A 23850-nucleotide genomic window follows, 5' to 3' on the forward strand; every position below is an offset into this window, starting at 1 on the left:
ACAGTGGTATCTACACGTAGAGCTGAAAAAGATGGGGAAGATGTTAAATGGATTTTTTGCATTTGTATTTACTTGGGAAATAGACAGTCTATAGAACTGAGGCAAGTCTGTAATGAGGCCATGGACCATATACAGATTACAGAACAGGAGGTGTTTGCTGTTTTGAAGTGAATTTCAAGAGGTGGGGCAAAGTTAAGATGGTGCTAACTTGGCGACTCCTTTGCTTGCAATTTTGGAAACAGCTTTACTTCCATCTTTGATATTTCTTTAGTCCCTTTTTAGGGTGTTTGGGGGGGGGGGGTGTGAGGGGTTCTCTTGAAGACCCTGACTTGAGTTACACTCTGACTTAGGTTCTTTGTGGAGAGCTGCACCTTTTTAGTGCAAACTCTCCGGACACAGAGCTCAGAAAAAGCGATGCATCAGACTTTTAACATTGTAAATCAGTGTGTTATGTCTCCCCTCTCACTGTGAAACAGGGAGACCTCTTTTTCCCTTATTGGGGGAGAGAGAGTCTGTGGTATGTTGAATTATCGGGTGAACGAGTACTTTTTGGGGTACTGCGAGTCTGTGTCTTTATTGATGCTTTGCTGCACACTTGAGTGCTCATTGGAGGGTGCTGATGATTATGCTGGAGGGGGTGAGGGGGCTGTCATTGCCTTGCTGCAGTGAGGGGAAGTTGGGGGGGGGTTTGGGGTTCTAATATTTAACTGTGTTCATTCTTTGGGGCACTCCTCTGTTTCCGTGGATGTCTGCGAAGAAAAAGAATTTCAGGATGTTTACTGTATACATTCCTCTGACATTAAATGTACCTATTGAATTAGGGTGGCTAAGTCTGATTGACATGCATTGGGTGGGGCAGGTCATGTTTGATCAATCTTATAGAGTTTTTTTGAGGAGATTACTAGGAAAGTTGATTAAGGAAAGACAGTTGACATTGTTCACATTTTTTTTAAACAAAGTCCTACACGGCAGCCCGGTCAAGAAGTTTCAATTGCTTGGGATTCAGAATGAAATAGTAAATTGGATTCAACATTGGTTCAGTGAGAGAAGCCACATTGATAGCAGATGGTTGCCTCTCTGAATGGAGGCCTTTGACTAGCGGTGTGTCACAGAGATCAGTTCTGGGTTACTGTTTTTTGTCATCTACATCAATGATCTAGATGATAAAGTAGTAAACAGGATCAATAAATTTGCAGGTGACACCAAGATTGAAGGAATAGTGAACAGTGAGAAAAACTGTCAAATCTTGCAGTGGAATCCGGACAGCTGGAAAAAAAAGAGCTGTGAAACAGCAGATGGAATTTAATGCAGACAAGTGTGAGATGTTGCACTTTTGGAGGACAAATCAAGGTAGGACATACACAGTGAACGGTAGGTAGGTCACAGTGGAGTGTGATAGAACAAAGGAATCTGGGAATAAAAATCCACAATTCCCTGAAATTGGTATTACCAGTAGATAGGGTCATGAAGAGAGCTTTTGGCATATTGACCTTCATAAACCAGAGTATGTGTACAGGTGCCGCAATGTTGTACTGAAGTTGTACAAGACATCACTGATGCCAAGTTTGGAGTACTGTGCGTAGTTCTGGGTACCTACTTACAGAAAAGGTATCAGTAAGATTGAAAGAGTGCAGAGATACATAAAAGAAAAAATGAGTGAAATTAACAGATAGGTGACAGATATAATTTAATATAGAAAGATAATTGAGGAAGCCGACTAAAACAATTACAGAGACAAGGAAGAAAAGTGCAGAGAGGTTAACAAAAATTGGTAACGCTCTTTAGGATTTTATAATTAAGGCACAGGACGCACAAGTTTTGCCCACACTTTGGTTTTCCTAACAGCCACTTGGTGGATTGGAGTAAGTCATCTGGTCCATCATGCTTGGGCCAGCAAAAATTCCACAGTATCATGCTCTCTCCATAGCCCCGCACCTTCCTCTGCCTCAAATCTATGTTCAATTTTTTATCAAAACACAGTAAAAATAATTCTCTCAAACACTCAAGTGTTTTAACAATAATTTAAACCTTATCACACATTACAGGTTAAATAATTAAAACTTCTTTCCATTTTACTAAAGAAAATCTCACAATTTTTAAAATATTGATGCACCTTTTAACTATTTCCACTCCAGTAGAACTAGTTCCAACGTACCTTATTTTAACTATATATTTTTTTAATCCTGGGCATCATTTTACTGATAGTCTCTCTGGGTTTAAAGTTTCTGTAATGGAATTTACAAAAACAAATTTTGCAAACTCTTCTGCATACATGCATTAAACATCTCAGCAGTTCTTCTAGACAAAATCTATACCCCTCATCTTGGTTTTTTCAAATAAAGTCTATCACATGTGTTATTATGAAAAACTTCAGGGTCCTTAATTACAGCTTTGCTAATTATTGCCTCATAGTGAGTTAAGCACTGCACCATTTGCTTTGGCTGTCTCAAATTTTCCAGATGCAGAGATATGATATTTTATATGAAGCAGACAGCAAATAGCTCAGGTCAAACCTCACCATACAGGAAATTCCTGGAAGACTTTTGTTTAACAAAATGTCAGTCATACCAATACCAAAAACACTGATCTATACATTACCTCCTTTTCCAAGTAGCTGGCCACTGCTTCTGTTTCGTTCAAAAGTGAAACACCGCATTTGCCTCTAAGGGGAGAAATATATTCAGTTCAGCAAATATTCAATTTTTTTTCAATCAAACAAGCAATCTAAATCCAAAGACATGCACAAAATGTTTCTATAATCTGGTGAATATTCACGATACTTAATCTGCCATTGTTTCTTTATATAGCAGATGCTATATAACTTGACGTTAGGTTGCTCCTCATGGACAATTTTCTACTTAAATTCCTGACCCATCTATCTAAAGGTAGGCAGAGGATAAGCACTGACTTCCCCTTCTCAAAGTTAGACTAAAGATTGTGCTAAATAAAGATGCACATTGCAATCAAACTCCTGTACAATTTTAATCCCTTGTGAACTGCTACAACATTACCACTGAATGCTAAATGATCCATTTAAAATATCAGTGGTTACTAAATGTCTGTTGAAAAACACTTCTTAGTCGGTCTTGCTGATTACAGTTCACACTTTTCCTTTAACTGAAAAGCATTCTTAATAGTGAGATTACTATATCCTTTTGAGAGATTGTTGGTAAACGCAAAGTCGTGCACTTCGGAAGGGAAAATAGAAGATCATATTATTATTTAAATGGTGTAAAAACTGCAGTACACTGGTGTGCAGAGGAACTTGGAAAAGCTTATGCATTTATCATATATGGTTGGTTTGCAAGTGCAACGGAATATCAAGAAAGCAAATGGAATGGTGCGTTTCATTGTTCAAGGGATTGAACTTAAGAGCGGGGGAATATGCTGCAACTGTTGGTGAGGTCCCTTCTGGAGAATTGCATGCAGTTCTCGTCTCCTTACTTGTGGAAAGACGGACTGGCTTTGGAGGCAGGGCAGATGAGGTTCACTATGTTGATTCTAGAGATGAGGGGGTTAACTTGTGAGGCGAGATTACGTCTCCAGGGACTACAGTAACCAGAATTCAGAAGAATGAGAAGATCTTACAGAAACAGAAAATTATGAAAGGGGTAGATAGTCCGTGAGCCAGTACGGTTAGTCGGTACCATCTGAGGGGAATAATGCTCTAGTGATTTTTGGCAAGGTATACATCTGTAGAGTTAGAAAATATGTGATAGCATTGCACCAGTGGTAGTTTTATGTGTGCTATCATACATTTTATAACACTACCCTAAAATAAGCATTTCTGAAAAGTGGCCAATATAAAGTACAACATATATATTCAACCTAGTGGTATTTTGTCATCAGTGATCCCTCAACATTGAAATTTGTCACAATGACAGCTGAGTTCAAGCACTTTTCATCAAATGTTGTTATAAAATTCTACATTGAAAACTATGTCATTGGTGCCACTCGCAGTATAGTGCCCAATTTCAGTAGAGTGAATCATTTCATTTTTAGAAAAATATTTGTCTGTTGTTTATTTTGAAAAAGTCAATAAAAACCCTAGGACACATATAATCACATGGATTTGTAGAGAGTTTATTCAGGAATTGAAATAAGTAATCATTTTTTGTATTTATTCCACATTAACATCAATACAGCAGAAAACATTACCCCACCACCCAAAAGGTAAAAAACCTCATTTGGAGAGATTTCTGGAGTTTTATCAATGTCATGATATTTTCCATATTGTTGTATCAAATCAAAACAATCTTACGCTTTTGTCATAGCATATAGAATTATAATACAAGAATTCAAATGCGGGGTTCCACACAGCCATAACCTAGGCCCCATTTGGTTGTAAAAAGAATATATTTAATCAAAGACTGCTTTCCATACTTTGTTTTCCATACTTTCAATAACCTATTAATAATCATAATAATTTTCCAAGAATTCCACGTCTTCCACATCTTCATCTGAGCTTCCCACACTCTCTGAGGTGGATGCCTGGTTCTCACCGTCCGCCAGTCTACACATGCCAGTACACCTGAGGCCATTTGCAACACACATACATCTTGGGAGTGAACCTTTTTTTTGGACAGTTACTGGCCAGTAGATCCAGGACGGCATCGGGTGCTGGCTGGCCTTCCATCCAGTGCACCACCAACTGTTCAGCCCCCTCTCCTCTCTCCTTCTTCCATCCTCTGCCAACAGGACTTGGGACTTGTGGGTCTTTCTCCAAACATCTCCGTATACCAGCCTGGTAGTTGGCTCGCTGTGCATGTTTTGTTAAGCAGTCCTTGCATGACTTTTGATTTCACCTTTTTTCGCACAGAAAAGGTGATACCTGAGCTCATTGACCTTGGAGGTCGATCCTTTGGGAGCATACAGGCTCTGTACTCTGCCTTCCTTCATTCATGGACTATGAAGCTAATGAGATTATTTCTGTTACTGACTTTGGTCAGGAAGCTCCTTCCCTGCCTCACCATCTGTGTGCCTGTGATACCTTACAACTCATGACCAGTCTCCTCACCCCATATAAATCTTTAACTATTCTTGATAGAGTTCTCATTGTATGTGTTGAACACAACATCTATTCTGTTACTCTGACTGCCTTCCCTCAGAGCCATGCCCAGAATTGTTGTGCAACATCTCTGAAAGTAACTTGATCACCTTTCGCTCTTTGGACCAAGTTCATTCCATCAACCACTGTAGCAGAGTTTCCTGAGAGTTGCTCTTCTACTGCTACATTTTTCTCCAAGGTTATGGCTAAAGTAGCTTTACTTGTCTTTCTCAGCAATCCTTCTGTGAGGACAGGGCCCAGGGCAATGGTCCAAGGGGTTGAGAAAGGATATCCTCCATGTGTAAACTGTGCCCTTGTGCCATTACTATGATGCATCCAAAGAAAGACCTGTCTGCTTTCAAGATGATCTTCCTCCCATTTGATTTAACTTCTCTCTTCTTACACATATCACTGAATGTTTTCAGCTTTTTGGTTTTCATTTGGTCATGGAACTTCTTTCTTGGTGGGTCTCCCTCTGGTCTCTCATCCTTGAAGGTTGCATAGCATTGCTCACAAATCTCATATGCCTTTATCATGTCGGAGGAAATGTCCTTGGGGGCTGCCTTTGCCGTAGAGATGCTAATGAGGTCCTGCTTCTCTGCAAAGGGGTTGACCCATTCATGTATGAGGCTAACCGCTGCTGAAACTGCTTCCTCGTCTTTCAGGATGCTTGGCCACTGTAGCTCTGCACGAGAAAGCTCTGATTTGTTGCCTTGCACCACCTCCCTTAACTGTCCCAGGAATGCATTGCGGTGCTCAGCTGTTTATGTAGTAACGCTTGATAGCTCCAGCATTCAGGCTGAACCGTGATGTGCCTCCCTATTTGTTTTTGTTCACTGTGGCTTCAATAGCCTGGCCCACAGGGATCTGCCCAAAGGGGTTGTTACTTGACAGCTGCACTGGGAATTGGCCTGTCTTGAAGGCCTCATACACAGAAGGATTCTTCTCTGGGAGGTTCATCATCTGAGGAAAGTAAGGGGACAGGTACCTGGCATAATTCATCTTATCATAGGCAAAGCACCGTGGGATCATGGTTCTTATAGTGTGGAGGTGCAACTCCCAGCCCCCTCACGAGAGGCGCGCAGAAGCCCAAGTACTACGTTCTCTACCATGTCAATGTATGATATCCACAGAATGCAGAGAGCTTTCCATTGTTATGACGGAAAGCTACCACCGCTACAGTGCTATAACATATTTTCCAGCACTAGGGGGTGTATACCTTGCCAAAAATCACTATTATTATTCCCCCCAGATGGTACCAGTGGCCAAATGCTGGGGTCCTGGCTCACGGATTAAGATATGATAGAGGCAGGAAAGTTGTTTTCTTTAATAAATGATACTAGAACTAGACGACAAAGCCACAAGAAACAGGGGAATAGATTTAAGATAGAGATGAGGAGTAACTGCTTTTCCCCAGAGTAGTGAATCTGTTGAATTCTCTGCCCAGGGAAGCAGTAGACATATTTAAGAAGAAGTTTGATGGATTTTAGCACAGCTGGGGAATTAAAGCCCATAAGATATCGGAGCAGAATTAGGCCATTCAGCCTATCCAGTCTGCTCTGCCATTTCATCACAGTTGTTGAAATTTTCCTCTCATCCTCAATCTCCTACCTTCTCCCTGTATCCCTCCCCCCCCCCATGCCCTGACCAATCAAGAATTTATCAACCCCTGCCTTAAATACACATAAAGACTTGGCCTCCACAGCTGCCTGCGGCAAAGAATTCCACAGATTCACCACTCTCTGGCTAAAGAAATTCCTCCTCATCTCCAATCTAAAAAGACACCCACCTGTTCTGAGGCTGTGTCCTCGAGTCTTAGACTTGCCCACCACAGGAAACATCCTCTCCACACCCACTCTATCAAGGCCTTTCACCATTCGATAGGTTTCAATTAGCTTACCCCTCATTCTTCTGAATTCTAGAGTATACAGGCCCAGAGCCATCAAACCTTTTTCATATGACAAGCCATTCAATCTTGGAATCATTTTCATGAACCTCCTTTGAACCCTCTCCAGTTTCAGAACATCCTTTTAAGATAAGGAGCCTAAAACTGCACATGATGCTCCAAGTGAGGCCTCACCAGTGCTTTATAAAGTCTCAACATTATATCCTAGCTTTTAAATTCTAGTTCTCTTGAAATGAATGTTAACATCACATTTGCGTTCCTTACCACAGACTCAACCTGCAAATTAACCTTAGGGAATCCTGCACAAGGACTCCCAAGTCCCTTTGCACCTGAAGTTTTTGTATGTTCTCTCCATTTAGAAATTAGTCAACTTTTTCATTTTCTCTATCAAAGTGCAAGACCATACACTTCCTGACACTGTATTCCATCTGCCATTTCTTTACCAATTCTCCTAATCTGCCTAAGTCCTTCTGTAGCCTCTCTACATCCTGAAAACTACCTGCCACTCCACCCATCTTCATATCACCTGCAAACTGTGCAACAAAGCCATCAATTCCATCATCCAAATCACTGATATATAACGTAAAAAGAATTGGTCCCAACACATACCCCTGTGGAACACCACTAGTCAGTGGGATTCAACCAGAGAAGGCTCTCTTTATTCCCACCTTTTGCCTCCTGCCAATCAACACAGCTTTAACCATGTTTCAGGCCAAGACATCAAGGTCATGTCCCAAAACGTCAACTGTACTTTTTTCAATAGATGCTGCCTGGCCTGCTGATTTTCTCTAGCATTTTGAGTGTGTCACTTGGATTTCCAGCAACTGCAGATTTTCTCATTTGTGACAGCTTTATCCATGTCAGAATCTTTCCTGTAATACCATTGGCTCAAAGCTTGTTAAGCAGCCTCACGTACGGCACCTTTTCAAAGGACTTCAGAAAATACAAGAACACAATGTCAACCAATTCTCCTTTGCCTATCCTGCTTGTTGCTTCTTCAAGGAATTCCACAGATTGGTCAGGCAAGATTTCCTTGAGGCCTATTTAATCATGTGTTACCCTGAGAACTTGTGCTTAATAATTGACTCCACCCTCTTCCCAACCACTATAGGCCTATAGTTTCCTTTCTACAGCCATCTCTCCCTTCTTGAAAAGTGGAGTGACATTTGCAAATTTCCAGTCTTCCAGAACCATTCCAGAATCTAGTGATTCTTGAAAGATCATTACTAATGCCTCACAATATTTTCAGACATTTCTTTCAGAACCCTGGGGTGTACAGCCTCTGGTCCAGGTGATTTATCTACTTTCAGATTTCTCAATTTCCCCAAGAACATTCCCTCTAGTAATGATAACTTCCAACACTTCATGATCCCTGGAACTTCCCCCAGTGTCTTCCACACTGAAGACTGATGCAAAATACTTCTTCAGTTCATCTGCCATTTCGTTCTCCCCCATTACTATCTCTCCAGCATTGTTTTCCAGCAGTCCATTATCCACTCGGTCTCTTTTTTACACTTTAAGAACCTGGAGAAACTTTTGGTAACCTCTTTAATGCTTACCTTCTAGCTTACTTTTGTATTCCATCTTTACCTCCTTAATGACTTTTTTACTTGCCTTCTGTTGTTTTAAATGTCTTCCAATCCTCTAGCTTTGCTCTAATTTTTACTCTATTATATGCACTCTATTTGGCTTTTATGCTGGCTTTCACTTCTCTTGTTAGCCTTTGGAATACTTCTTCCTCTTTGGGATATATATATCATCTGCCTTCTGAATAGCTCCCAAAAATTCCACCCATTTTTGCTTTGCCCTCATATCTGCCGGTGTTCTTTTCCAATCAATTCTGGCCAACTCCTCTCTCAAGCCTCTGTATATCTGACTTTAGCTTCTCCTTGTCAAATTTCAGGGTGAACTCCATCATGTTATAATCACTTGCCCCCAAAGGTTCTTTTACCTTAACCTCTCCAATCAATTCTGGTTCATTACACAACACCCAATCCAGAATAGCTGATCCCTAGGGGGCTCAACCATGAGCTGCTCTGAAAAGCCATCTCGCAGGCACTCTAGAAATTCTCCCTCCTGTAATCCAGCACCAACCTGCTTTTACCATCTACCTGCACATTGAAATCCCACATGACTATCGTAATGTTGCCCCTGTGGTATGCATTCTATCTCCTGTTGTAATTTGTAGACCACGTCCTTACTACTGTTTGGGGGTCTGAATACAACTCCCATCAGCAGTTCCTTAGCTTTATCCACAAGGATTCAACACCTTCTGGCCCTATGTCACCTCTAATGATTTCATTTCATTTTTAACCAGCAGATCAACACTGCCTCCTCTGCCTGTCGTTTTGATACAATGTGTATACATGGACATTAAGCTCCCAGCTATAAACTTCTTTCTGCCATGATTCAGTGATGCCTACAAATTCATACTTGTCAATCTGTAACTGTGCTACAAGTTCATCTAACTTATTCTGTATGGTGCGTGCATTCAAGTACAACACCTTCAGTCCTGTATTCACCCTTTTCAATCTTGTCTACCTTTTACTTTGCAAATCATCCTGCTGACTGCAATTTTGCCTTATCTACAGCCTCTCCTCACTACATATTGCCTCTGTAAACAAGCTACCTTGTCTTCAGCACTATTATCTGCCTTTTCTATGGTACCTGTTGCATTGAAATACAGGCAGCTCAGGACACTAGTCACACCATGCTCAACCTTTTGATTCCTAATTTTGTCTGAAGTCTTATCAACATCTGCCTCCACAACCTCTCCACTAACTGTTCTGGCACTCTGGTTCCCTTTCCCTTGCACCTCTAGTTTAAACCCCACCCTGCAACATTAACAAGTCTTCCCTCTAGGATATTAGACCCCCTCCAGTTCAGGTACAAACCATTCCTTCTGTACAGCTCCCACCTTCCCTGGAAGAGAGCCCAATGATCCAAAAATCTTATGCCCTCCCTCCAACACCAACTTCTTAGCCACGTGTTAAACTATATAATCTTCCTAGTTCTGGCCTCACTAGCCTGTGGCATGGGTAGTAATCCTGAGATCATAATCCCGGAGGTCTTGCTCTTTAACTTAATACTTGTAAAAATCCCCGTCTCTCAATTTCTCTGTCTCCACTGCATCTGCTCTCAGGATTAGGTTTTTCACTCCAGAACGAAGGAGATGTCCTCCTTCCTCAAAGGAGAAATCTTCCTTTCCTCCACCATTAACATTGTGCTCAACCACATCTCTTCCATTTCACACACATCTGACCTCACCCCAGCAGGGATAGGTTTCTTACTGCCCTCACCTACTGCCCCACCTGCCACTGCATCCAGCACATAATTCTATGTAAATTCTGCCATCTCCAATGGGATCCCACTACCATGCACATCATTCCCTCTCCCCCACTTTCTGCTCTCCACAGGGATTGCTCCCTATATGACTCCCTTGTCCACTGATCTCCCTCCTGGCACTAATCCTTGAAAGCAGAACAAGTACTAGACCTGCCCCTAAACCTCCTCCCTCACTACCATTTAGCGCCCCAAACAGTCCTTCCAGGTGAAGCAACTCTTCACCTGCAAGTCTATTGGGGTCATCTGCTGCATCCGGTGTTCCTACTGAGGCCTCCTGTATATTGGTGAGACCCATTGTAGGAGACCACTTCGCCGAGCACCTACACTCTGTCCCAGCAGCATCTCCCAGTGGCCACCCATTTTAATTCCACTTCCTATTTCCATTCCAACATGTCAGCCTGTGGCCTGCTCTACTGCCGCAATGAGGCCACACTCAGGTTGGAGGAGCAAAACCTTATGTTCTGCCAGTGTAGCGTGCAACCTGATGGCATAAACATAGATTTCTCAAACTTCTGGTAATGCCCACCCCACCATATCCCCATTTTCATTTCCCTCTCTCACCTTATCTTCTTACCGGCCTATCACCTCCCTCTCATCCTCCTCCCCTTCCCTTTCTTCCATGGCCTTCTGTCCTCTCCTATCAGATTCCCCCTTCTCCAGTCCAATCTCGTCACCAATCAACTTTCCAGCTCTTTACTTCAACATCACCCCCCCCCCCCCCAGTTTCACCTATCACCTACTGTCTTGTATTTCTTCCTACCCCATCTTCGTACTCTGATTTCATCTTTTCTCTCCAGTCCTGAAGAAAGGTCTTGGCCTGAAATATCAACTGTTTACTCTTTTTCCATAGATTCTGCCTGGCCTGCAGAGTTCCCCTAGCATTTTGTGTGTGTTACCCAACTCTTTGAACTCTCTATGCTGAATTCAGGATTCTGGGGAAAAAGCAGGTTGGTGGAGCTGAGTCCATGGTCAGATCAGTCATGATCTTATGAAATGGTGGAGCAGGCTTGATGAGCCAGATGGCCTACTCCCACTGTTCTTTCTTACATTGACCTGAAGAGTTAACAGTTTATTTTTCCACAGACACAATGTGATCATATGAAAGTTTGCAGAACATTCTGTTTATATTACCAATTTTCAGCATCTGCCGTGGTTTGCCTATGTTTAATAAACTGTTAGTTTGGTCCCAGAGTTTCTACTTAACCTCAATTTTCAACAACTTTCCCCTCACTTGCCTGATAGCACACAAAAAGAATCAAGTAATTATTCCCCAGGTTTAAGGCTTTTCAAGCCAAAAAAAATACAAAGTTAACATGTGTTAACTCAGAATAATCTGTCTTCAGTCATGTATGTGCAGTACTTTTTCGCGCAATCCTTACTGGATAGCAGACCAAAACTCTTCCCCTAGCTCAAAAATGCTGGACTCAATATTATATCTGACTGCTGAAGGGAACAAAACCAACCAAGATCAAAAGCAGAACCAGTGATTCATAAGCTTTGGCTCAATGAAGCACTTTCTCCTCAGTCAAATAATTCTTAGTTTATACGCCACTGCACAATTCAAGCAATAGCCCAAGGTGACACTTCACAGCAGTAGCATTGGAATACTGCACCACAGAACTGGAGGTTCTCAATAGGCTGGAGCTTCTGGATAGGTTTGTCCCATTGAAACAGGGAAAGGATGGAGGAAGGTGAAGGATCCATGAATAATACAAGATGTGAAACATCTCATCAAAGGAAGAAAGAAGCTTATTTAAGGTTTAGAAAGCAAGGATCAGGGAGGGCTCTAGATAGTTACAAGGAGGAATGGGAGCAGCTGAAGAATGGACTTAGGAGAGCTAGAAAGGGGCATGAGAAGGCATTGGCAAGTATGATTAAGGAAAATTCCAAGGTGTTCTACACATACGTGAAGAACAGAAGAATGGCCAGGGTAAGGATAGAACCAATCCAGGATAGAAGAGGAAACATGAATCAGGAGTTGGTGGTAGGAGTGATCCTTCATGAATAACATGCTTCAGTATTCACCAGTGAGAGAAACATTTAAGTTTGAAGATAGCATAAAACAAGCTAGTATGCTAGAACATGTTGATGTTAAGACAGAGGATATGCTTGAATCTTTGTAAAACATTAGGATAGATAAATCCCCAGGGCTAGATGGGTTATGCCCCAGGTTACTATGGAAAGCGAAGGAAAAAATTGCCATGCCTTTGGCGAGGATCTTTGCATCCTCATAGGTTACAGTAGTTCCAGATTTGTTTAAGTAAGTGAGTAGGGACAATCCTATGAATTATAGACCAGTGAGTCCTACTTCAGTGGTGAGCAAGTTATTGGAGAGGATTCTTAGAGACGTGATTTATGAGAATTGGAGAAGCATAGTCTGATTAAGGATAGTAAGTATGGCTTTGTGAGGGTCAGGACATGCCTCACAAGCCTGATTGAGTCCTTTGAGAATGTGACACAGCATATTGATGAAGATAGAGTAATGGATGTGGTGTATATGGATTTTAATAAGGCATTCGATAAGGTTCCCCATGGCAAGCCAATTCAGAAAATTAGGAGGCTGGGAACCTTAGCTGCGTGGATACACAAGTTCTAGCCCATAGAAGGCAGAGGGTGGTAGTAGATGGAGGATATTCTGCCTGGAGATCAGTGACCAGTGCCTGTTTCACAAAGGTCTGCTCTGGACAACACACAAAATGCTGGACCCCTGGACTTTGTGATTTTTCTAAATGGCTTGGATGAGGATGTGGAAAGGTGGGTTAGTAAGCTTGCGTATTATACAAAGGTTGGTGAAGTTATGAATAGTGTGGAGGGTTGATGAAGGTTGCAACATGACACTGACAGGATGGAAGAGCTGGCCTGAGAAGTGACAGATAGAGTTCAACTTAGAAAACTACGAAGTGATTCATTTTGAAGGATTAATTTTGAAGATAATATCCAAAGTTAATGTCAGGATTCTTGGCAAAGTGAAAGAACAGAGGGATCTTGGAGTCCATGGCCACAGATCCATCAAAGGTGCCACATAAGATGATGAAGTTGTTAATAAGTCATATGGTGTGTTGGTCTTCATTAGGTGGGGTATTGAGTTCAAGAGCCACGAGTAATGCTGCAGCTCTATAAAACGACCTGGAAAATTGTATTCAGTTCTGTTTGTCTCATTATTGGAAGGATGGGGAAGCTTTAGAGAGCTCAGAGAAGATTTATGAAGATGCTGCAGGGACTAGAGAGCATACAGGTTGAACAAACTAGGGCTTTTCTTTTTGGAGCAAGAGAGGATGAGAGGTGACTGGATAGGTGGTGTAAGGATAATGAGAGGTATAGATACAGTGGGGAGTCAGAGACTTTTCCCCAGGGCAGAGATGGCTAATATAAAGGGGCATAATGATAAGGCGACTGGAAGAAAGTATAGGGGAGACGTTAGAGTTAAGTTCTTTACGCAGAGAGTGATGGGTATGTGAAACACTTTGCCAGAGGTGATGGTAGAGGCAAATACATTAGGGCCATTTATAAAACTCTTAGACACATAGATGATAGAAAATTGGAGGATTATGCAGAAGAGAATGATTAGATTAATCTTAGAATAAGTTAAAAGGTTGGCAAAATATCGTGGGCCAAATAGCTATGTTGTAATGATCCCTGTTCTATGTTCAAATTATGTGACACATTTGGGATGAAAAACTAAATGATAGAGATGCAAGCTCTGCAGATAAAGCTATTCAAGGACAAGTCTCTCCTTCAGTTCCCTAACCAATATTTGTTAGCAATATTTCAAGCAATACATGAAAAACACATTATTTCATTGCTGTAATGAAACCCTATACAAATTTATTGTTCTATGCCTGAACATTACAACTGAGAGTTCTAGTCAATGCTTTGTAATTCATGAAACCCTTTGTGAAATTGTGTTTTCAAATGACCTCAATTGTTAATTGCAGTTTTGTGCCACATTGAGCAACCAGAAACCACATCTTAAAACATAACAATTTGACATTAAAAGTGACATGTCTCATTAATCTTAAATATTCCACTAAAATTTCAAATCAATGTCAGCAGTAGGCAGTGGCATTTTAGAATTCTGGCCATTTGTAGCACTTGCCCATTTGTTACATTTTTAAAGCCTGTAATTCTACAATTCAAATTAGTTTGAACTGGCCTTTAATTCCAAACATTATCCTTCTGTACTTTGAAACATAATCATGATGGATAAAACCCAGTACTGACCAGTTTCAATTTTTCTTATTTATATTGGATTTAAACATATTTTTTGCAACAGAACCATGTATTTTTTCCTTGAGTTTATTTGTGCAAGAGTGCTTCTTAGCCCATTTATTTCATAGATCTTGCATACTCTTGTGAGAAATCTTTACAGATTAAGTGCTTATGCTTACACACCTTTTTTTTAAACTTTCTCACTCCTGTTGCTGCCTGCCTTTTATTTTTTACAATTTACTGTGAGCTTCTGTTACTTCCAACTATTGCCACATAACACAGGATCATCCTAGAATGGGGCTTCTTCCAAATCTACCCTGTCCCGCAACTAGCTGTGAAAGCCTTGAAAAAGAGTCAACAGCAAACTTTGCAGAATTCTGTTAAAAGCTGCTTTTTTTCCCACCTTGACAAACTTTTAGCTTAACTGAATAAATGCTCAAGAATCAGAATTAGTATCACCAACATATGTCATGAAACGTGTTAACTTTGCAGCAGAAGTACAATACATAATATTATATATATATATATATATATATATATAAAAAATAGAATTCAGGCTGCTGTACCTCCTTCCTGACGGTAACAATGAGAAGATAGATCATGTTGAGAAAACAGACTATAATAGTAAAAGACTTGGCCATATCCAAGGTCAAGAAGTTATATTCTAAAGAAGTTTTTAAAGCAGGAGAGGCAAGTAACAGAACTCCTGAGAGTAGGTCAAATATATTAAAGAGTGGCAGCAAGGTGCCAAATAATAAGCCAGAAGCACAATATCACATGTCTACAAGAGGTACTGGAGACAAGGACAGGTGCCAAATAAGACCATTTGGCCTATCAAGTCTGCACTGCCCTTTCATCATGGCCGATCAATTTTCCACTCGATCTCAGACTCAGGCCTTCTCCCTGTATCCCTTCACACACTGACCAATTAGGAATCTATCAATCCCTGCCTTAAATATACATAAAGATTTGGCCTCCACAGCAGCTTGTGGCAAAGAATTCCACAGATTCACCACTCTCTGGCTAAAGAAATTCCTCCTCACCTCCATCCTTAGAGGACACCCCTCTATTTTGAGGCTGTGTCCTCTAGTCTTAAGACTCTCCCACCATAGGTTTCAATGGGGGCACACCTCATTCTTCTGAGTTCTACTGAATACAGGCCCAGAGCCATTGAACATTCATCACATGACAAGCTGGAATCACTTTTGTGAGCATCCTTTAAATTCTCTCCAGGTTCAGCACATACTTTCCAAGATAAGGAGCCCAAAACTGCTCACCAATACTCCAAGTGAGGCCTCACCAGTGTTTATAAAGTCTCAACATTGCTAATCCTCTTGATGTTAATGGTAACATTGTATTTGCTTTCTTCACCACCGACGTGCAGGACCATACACTTCCTGACACCGTATTCAATCTGCCATTTCTTTGGCAGATTTCTTTGCCCATTCTTCTAATCTGACCAAGTCCTTTGGTAGCCTCTCTACTTCCTTAAAACTATCTGCCCCTCCACCTATTTTCATACCATCAAAATCAATGACATATAATGTAAAACGAATCGGTCTCAACACAGACCCGTGGAACGCCACTAGTTATCAGAAGCCAACCTGAAAAGGCCCCCTTTATTTCCACTCTCTGCCTCCTGCCAATCAGCCACTGCTTTATCCATGCTAGAATCTTTCCTGTAATACCATGGGCTTGCAGCTCATTATGTGTGACATCTTGTCAATGACCTTCTGAAAATCCAAGTACACAACATCAACTGATTCTCCTTTGTCTACCCTGTTTGTTATTTGTTCAAAGAATTCCAACAAATCTGTCAGGCAAAATTTTCCCTTGCTGACTACGGCCTATTTTAACAACTGCTTCCAACTCCCTGAGAACTGATCCTTAACAATTAACTCCAATATCTTCCCAACCACTTAGGTCAAACTAACTGGCCTATAGCTTCCTTTCTTCTGCCTCTCTTCCTTTTGAAGAGTGGAAATACATCTGCAATTTTCCAGTCCTCCGAAACCATTCTAGCATCTAGTGATTCTTGAAAGATCTTTTCTAATGCCTCCACAATCTCTTCAGCCACCTCTTTCAGAATCCCGGGGTGGACACCATCTGGTCCAGGTGACTTATCTACCTTCAGACCTTTCAGATTCCCAAGAACCTTAGCTCTAGTATTGGTAACTTCGCAAATTTCATGACCATTGACATATGGAACTTCCGCCATATTGCTAGTGCCTTCCAGTGAAGAATGATGGACATAGAAAAATATGGACTCAAAGAGTTTGAGAAGAAATGACACAAGATTAGCTTGAGAGAATACAGTAATTCTGGTTAAATGGGACACAGTGGAACAATACATTTTGGCTCAATTAAGTGGCTGCTCCAGTTTGCCAAAGTTTCATGTAAATAGTTCAATACGTATAAAAACAAACTCCTGCTTAACTGAGTAACAAATTATGTACTCATGTGAATTACAGAACAAATTAGGACACTACAGTACTAATACTACTACAGTACTATAAAACTATGTTTTAGTTACTGACAGTTAGTATCAGAGGAATTCATCCAGGGAACACTTGTGTTCTTTTGACTGAACAAATCAGCACAGATACCTAGTGCAGATAAAGGGCTGCCTTCATACAATGATTTTGATGACTGCGTCTTCCAAATCTTTATTTCCATTGTATCGTTCAAGATGATTGCCAATACCTTCAAATTCTTTATAGTTCCTAATTTGAAGTAATTAACTAATTTCATTTTCACTCCAGACTGTTTCTGGCATCTCCAAGCCCAAATTCTTGAACCACTGTGAGCAAGCAGTTCTGAATTGTCTTACCGCTTATTTCTTGCAAACTGTCAGTGACAAAAATCACCACTTTTTGAACACAAACACAAGCAACTGATGATATTTAAAACTGGTTACTCTAAGGGCGATGCATTGTCGAACAGCAACATGCAGTGTATGTGACTGACACTAGAAACCTGCAACAGTCACCTGTCCCAATTAAGCAGCATGGCATCCAAAATAAACAATGGGAGTCCTGATTACTTCCTCGATTCGCTTTTGTTCTTTGGGTTGTCCCAAATAAGTGGCTGTCCCAATTAACCAATGACCCAATCCAATGTATTGGAAAGACCGCAAACAAAGTTGCTGTTGAAGCAGAAAACAAACTATTGGAGGAACTCAGCAGGTCAGAAAGCATTTGCGAAGGTCGACATTTTGGGTTGAAACTGCCTCAGGACCGAGAGTGCACAGTAAGGATAAACTGTATTAAGAGACGAAGGGAAGCAGGGGCTTGTAGGGATAGGCAGAACTAGATGGCATGAGGGATGGAGAGCAGTTGGAGCAAGTTATCAAGACAAGATGGTGCCGGCAACCAATGTGACTAATGGTGACGTCCTGGACAATTCACAAATTTAATACTTCTTCTTTAAAATATACTTCTACTACTTGTTATATACCCCTAGGTTTCATTTTTTTCTGTGGACTGTCACTTTAAAATGCTGAGGGAATGAGACTGACTTTTAGACACTGTTGGATCTCTGCTGACTGCAGAGTTGCTTGGTTATTATGGTGAGAGAGGTGGAGTTATTTGACCGACAATGAATGTTCACATTTTTCCTGTAGCTTGTTTTAAATATACAAGGACACACAGACACACACACAGTTAGAGTCGAGAAGGATTTGGTCAATGAAAGACACCAGTGAGTCGGTCACTGGTTTAAAACTTTCAGTAGCCCAAAAGGGGTGAGTGGAGATCGAGCCAGAGCATTGATACATGACTCTCACAAGTTTGCTGCAACTAGAAGAAGTTTGCAGAGAGAGAGAGGAGAGGAGAGGAAGGTTTGAAACAGAAGAAATATAGTAACAAAGAGATCACTGTTTGGACTCTCTAAGTAGCCTGTGAGGGTGAGTTTTTTTCCATTCGGATACAAAAGTGTGATTGTCACATAGTTAATCCGCAGCAGTGGGTTCTCTGGTGAGGGAAAACCTTTGTGAATACCACGCATGTATTTACCCTTTGTCTGGGTATGGTGGTTCACTGAAGACAGACATCCCTGTGGCAAATCACTGTTGGAGTTATTTCGTATGTCGTGGAACTGGATAAGTGACTATCACGTTGTTTGAGATTGGGGTAACCTTGTGGAATCTACCGGTGTGTCAACCCTTGCCTGGGTGGTGGTTCCCTTGAAGATGGTCCCCCTTGTGATAAGCTACTGTTGGTGATATTTCATGTGAGGATTCGGAGGACAACGGGAAATTCGACAACACCTGTTTATTTGGATGACAAATATCTCTCTCACCTCAATTTTGTGGATTGAACTGAACAGAACTTTCTTACATACCATCATAAGACTGTATCACTTATCACCTAAGCTTAAAGAAGTTTGGGGATTTAAATATTTACACCTATATAACCATATAATGATTACAGCACGGAAACAGGCCATCTCGGCCCTTCTAGTCCGTGCCGAATGCTTACTCTCACCTAGTCCCACCTACCTGCACTCAGCCCATAACCCTCCATTCCTTTCCTGTCCATATACCTATCCAATTTTTTTTTAAATGACAAAATCAAACCTGCCTGTACCACTTCTACTGGAAGCTCGTTCCACACAGCTACCACTCACTCTCTGAGTAAAGAAGTTCCCCTTCGTGTTACCCTTAAACTTGTTTACCAGGATGTTGCCTGGATTAAGGGAGGGACATGGGCTACAAGGACAGGTTAGACAAATCTGGGCAACACACACAAAATACTCAGCAGATAATGCAGCATCTGTGGAGGGGGAATAAACAGTTGATATTTCAGGCAGAGACCATTCATCATGATTCACCCTAAACATCTGTGGCAAACAAACTTAATAGCTAAAAAATGTGGTTGAGCCAAAAATCTTATCAAAGTTCAGTACTCAGACATGTACTTGAAGAACCATAATCTACCAAACAATGCATCTTGTTATGGGAAGTAGAATTACTTCAACTAGCCCCTTACCTAGGTCAAGAAGAAACATTAGACCAAATAATTTCCTTTCTGTACTGTAATTTTTTATGATTTTATGAAGCTATACAGATTCAGGGAGACAACAAATTGCATATTAAAAGTAAAAATTGCCTATAAGAAAAAAAATCTCATTTTGTTCAGGAGTAATATTACATTACTACATATTGAAAGGAGTATAACTTGTGAAGTTTATGCTACATTTCCTTAATGTCCCCCTTTAAGTTTATTACATGGTCACAAATTAACCACATATCTTCAATGAAATCTATCATACAACTTCAATATAAATGTGAGATTGCCAGAAGTCATGTTATCCTCTGGGGTCAGAAATATTTGATCAACGCTGCAATTCTGTACATTTTATATGACTAATAATTATGAGTATAGTGGCTGCATTCATCAAAAATTATTTTAAGACACTTGCACAAAGCAAGAATGTACACTATGATACTAAATTTACCATCTTGGGTTAACAGCACAAGACCTCATTGGAAACATCTATCAGAACTGTCTAAGAAACACAGTGCAGCTATGTTAACTATTAAGCTATTTATGATTTGTGGTAAACTGTAACTTAAAGGCTTCACTGTTTTGGAAAACTAATCCGAATATGCAAAAATGGGCTCAACTTCCAGATAACCTCAACAAATTCTATCTTCTGCACATTGCCTGCAATGTTAGGAAAATCCATCATTACCATAACCATTACCATAAACAATTACATCATTTCAATGGAGATGTGGATATTCAAATATGAAATATTTTCCTATTAAAACAAAAATAGAGTTTGAAGGATACCGAGTTTACTCTATTCAGAGAAAACAACTTCTCATTTATTATGTTCTAATGGCTTAAGGGTACATTTTCCAAAGGCCAATCAGATGCCAATGATGATAGAGGTAAGTCCCTTCACTGCATCTAACAAAATATCTCCATTGACTGATATACCTATATTGATTGACTGTGTCCTGAAGAAGGGTCTTGGCCCGAAATGTCGATTTTTTTATTCAATTCCACAGATGCTGCCTGACTTGCTGAGTTCCTCCAGCATTTTCTATGTATTACTCTAAGTTTTGAAATTATTTACTGAAAGATTCTGAGGACAAAGGAAAACTGCAATGATGATAATTCAATGGTATTGACAAATACAGGTGTAACCACAAGGATGCAAGATTAAGTGAATCTCTTATACTCAATGGAAGCTACGTTAGAGAAACTGTATAGGTGTATCAAAAGACAAGACAAAATGTTTCCATAGTTGCTGGAAAATTATTTTTGTATTTCTAGATACTATTTAGAGACAAGTTACTAGAACTATGCAAACTTCTGCCATTAATTTCCACAAATAACTTCTGCACAGATTTGTTGTACACTGGCAACAACACAAGTTGCTGCTGATGAAATAGTCCTAAAAGTTGACAGAATACATTGAAATGTTCCAGTTGTAATTTTTACAAAAGTGTATTACATTATATTGGACTGCAAATATGAGCACCAATTAACTGCCTTTTGCTTTCTTTCATTGTGCTGAAGCACCTCTAAATGAATGAATTAATATCACTGGAATAACTTGGAAATGTTAGAGTGAAAAAAAAGGTATTGCATTTACCAGGTTTAATAGGTGCATGACAAAGGCTGGATGTCATCAGGTTATTTTAATAGCGGATGATCTTTACAACATAATGTGAGATCTACCAAATTCACACACCTTTAACTGTAATTAGAATTTTTTTTAATGTGACAAACACCACTGGTGATTTTTTTAAAAATATATGACAAACACCACCAAAGGAGTTTAAATAAATATAACATTACTTGTAGCGTCAGAGACCAGACTGCAATCTCTGATGCTACAATTAATGTCCGTGTGGACTTTGGACATTTTCCATGTGATTAGTTTCATCCAGTTTTCCTTTGACATTCCATAGACATTCATTCTAGTTAAGTTAATTGGGTAAATTGCCCCTAGAGTGCAATTGGGATTAACGCACGATTCATTTAAACACGTGGTGATGGTAGATATGGATCGAGTGGGTTGAAGAGAACCTTTCCGTGCTGTATTCCATGAAGAGTCAAATCATTATTTATCTGTATTCTCCTTCAGTTCAATCAATCGTCAAAAAAATGAGGAAGAGACATACAATTACCTAGTATAACTGAGAAAGGTAGTTTTGTTCAGGGAAATGCATGGCAAAGACTTCAAAATAGTTTTTTAACTTAATATAAAGTGGAAAGACAAGGAGATATTGGAAAGATTAAGCTTCAGGCCCAAATATATGGCTTGTGGTTTCTGTACATTGTGAGGAAGCACAGCATCAATCTTCCTTATATGAAAGTAAATTTCATTGGATGTTGGATTCAAAACACAGCTCACAATCAAAGAGAACAATGTCGCTTTGAACACTGCATCACTGGACATCACAGGCAAAGGAATACTAGGAGTAAGTAGAAGAGCTAGGTTTGAGCTGGACAGCTTGAAGAGTGAGAATTTAGGAGCATCTGTGTTGTTCAAAAATATATAGGAACTGCATGCAACTTTTTAATAAGGTATTAAAGCAAATCAGCTTGTTGTCAACAGCATACGTACAGCATCTTTAAAAATAGTAATGTGTCCCTATTGACTTCATGCAGCATTATAAAACAACATTCATGGTTTAAGTGATCTGTTTCTGTATCAATAGGCTGTAACTGTATGTTTTTATCTTATTTGATTTTATTTAGAGATACAGCACAGAGCAGCCTCTTCCGGACCAACAAGCTATCTATTTAACTCTAGCCTAATCACAGGAGAACTTCCAATGACCAATGAACCTATTAACCAGTGGGGTTTTGGAATGTTGGAGGAAACCAAAGCACCCAGAGGAAACCTACGTGCAATTTGGGGAGGACATACAAACTCCTTTCATATGCTGTAAGTTGCAGAGGAAGACAGGCAATAGAGAAGACAGAAGGAATATATGTGATAGGGCAGAGATTAAGGGAGAATGAATGATCCCAAAAGTCAGTTGATAGAGGGTAAAAGCTAATTAATAATAAATTATTGATCCAGAGGAAATGCAAATGGAACGAGGTGGGCGAAAAGGGGAGGGAGAGAAAAAAAATACAGGAATATGCAAAATATAACAGAAAATGTTGAAAATATTCAGCAGGGTCAGGCCGTGACTACAGGAAAAAGAACAGAACTGTTCTGTATCATTAACACGAGATTCTGGAAATCTCGAGCAGCACACACAAACGCTGGTGGAACTCAGCAAGTCAGACAGCCTCTATGGAAGGGCATCAAGACTGGAAAGGAATGGGGCAGAAGTCAGAATTATTTATTCCTTCCACAGATGCTGCCTGACTTAGTAAGTTTTTTCAGCATTTTGCGTGTGTTGTGTTCTGTATCACACCTTGATGACTTTTTTTCTCTCTCGCATTCCTCATTTTTCTAATTCTATTTACATCTCATCCATTCACATCTGTAATCAACAAGGTTTTATCACCCTCACTTACCTGACACTACCACTATCTGCAAAATACAACCTCTCTTTCCTTTAGTTGCCTCCACTCTTTCACTTCCTCTCCAACCTAAAATACACTTGTTTACTAATTTTGTAAAGTTATTCTGAAGGGTCATGATGCACCATCAATAACTCTCTGAGACATGAGGCGAGATATCGGCTTTTATTGACTGGAAGAAAGAACAAGCAGCAATTGACCACCATGCTACATCCTGGAGACTGAGGGCAGGGCTCAGGCCCCAATCGCCTTTATACCGGGGTCTGTGGGAGGACACGGTCAGTGGAAGGAGCCACAGGAACAATCAGCGGGGGGCGTGTCCAGACAGGTATACATAGTTCACCACAGGTCATTAATCTGAAAAGTTAACAGTTTCTCCCTCCATATTGCTGCTTCATCTGATGAGTACCTCCAATCTTTCCTGCTTTCATTTACTCCCCATTGAGCTTGTTACACATCAGAATGACAAAATGAGCATTTGGGTTCTTAAATTGAAAAGATTTCTTTATTATTTCTATCTAAACAAAATAGCTTAATACAGTATAAATTAACATTTTTCCAATGAAGTACACTTTCATACCTGATATGAGTGGCAGGAAGTGACTCATATTGGCGTGATAGAAATATCTCCCTGTGTTTAAGCTGATGTCTTTGCTTTTCTGTCAAGTCTAAAATACTTGTAGTCTCCAATTCTTCTTCCATTTCCTCTGCATAAAATAAAAAATTAAGGGTATTAATAAGGAACCAACTTCTTGAAAAGCTTTACAGCAATTAAATTTGATGGTATGGGAAAATTATCTCCGAATAGTTCTGTCCGATCATATATAATCTATATACTATTTACT

The 23850-nt window shown here is 40.2% G+C and overlaps 1 protein-coding gene across 3 annotated transcripts in view; it reads right to left on the reverse strand.

Moving 5' to 3' along the window:
- mta3 (metastasis associated 1 family, member 3) overlaps positions 1-23850 on the reverse strand; it is a 156251-nt gene that overhangs the window by 97538 nt on the left and 34863 nt on the right. For all 3 annotated transcript variants that reach the window (XM_073050708.1, XM_073050706.1, XM_073050707.1), the window contains exons 4-5: positions 23586-23712; positions 2599-2662 (exon numbers count right to left, since the gene is read on the reverse strand). In XM_073050708.1, the coding sequence (XP_072906809.1) occupies positions 2599-2662; positions 23586-23712 (191 nt within the window). The remainder of the gene's footprint in view (positions 1-2598; positions 2663-23585; positions 23713-23850) is intronic.

The sequence above is a fragment of the Hemitrygon akajei genome, chromosome 7 (assembly GCF_048418815.1).
Source record: "Hemitrygon akajei chromosome 7, sHemAka1.3, whole genome shotgun sequence".
Lineage (NCBI taxonomy): Eukaryota > Metazoa > Chordata > Chondrichthyes > Myliobatiformes > Dasyatidae > Hemitrygon > Hemitrygon akajei.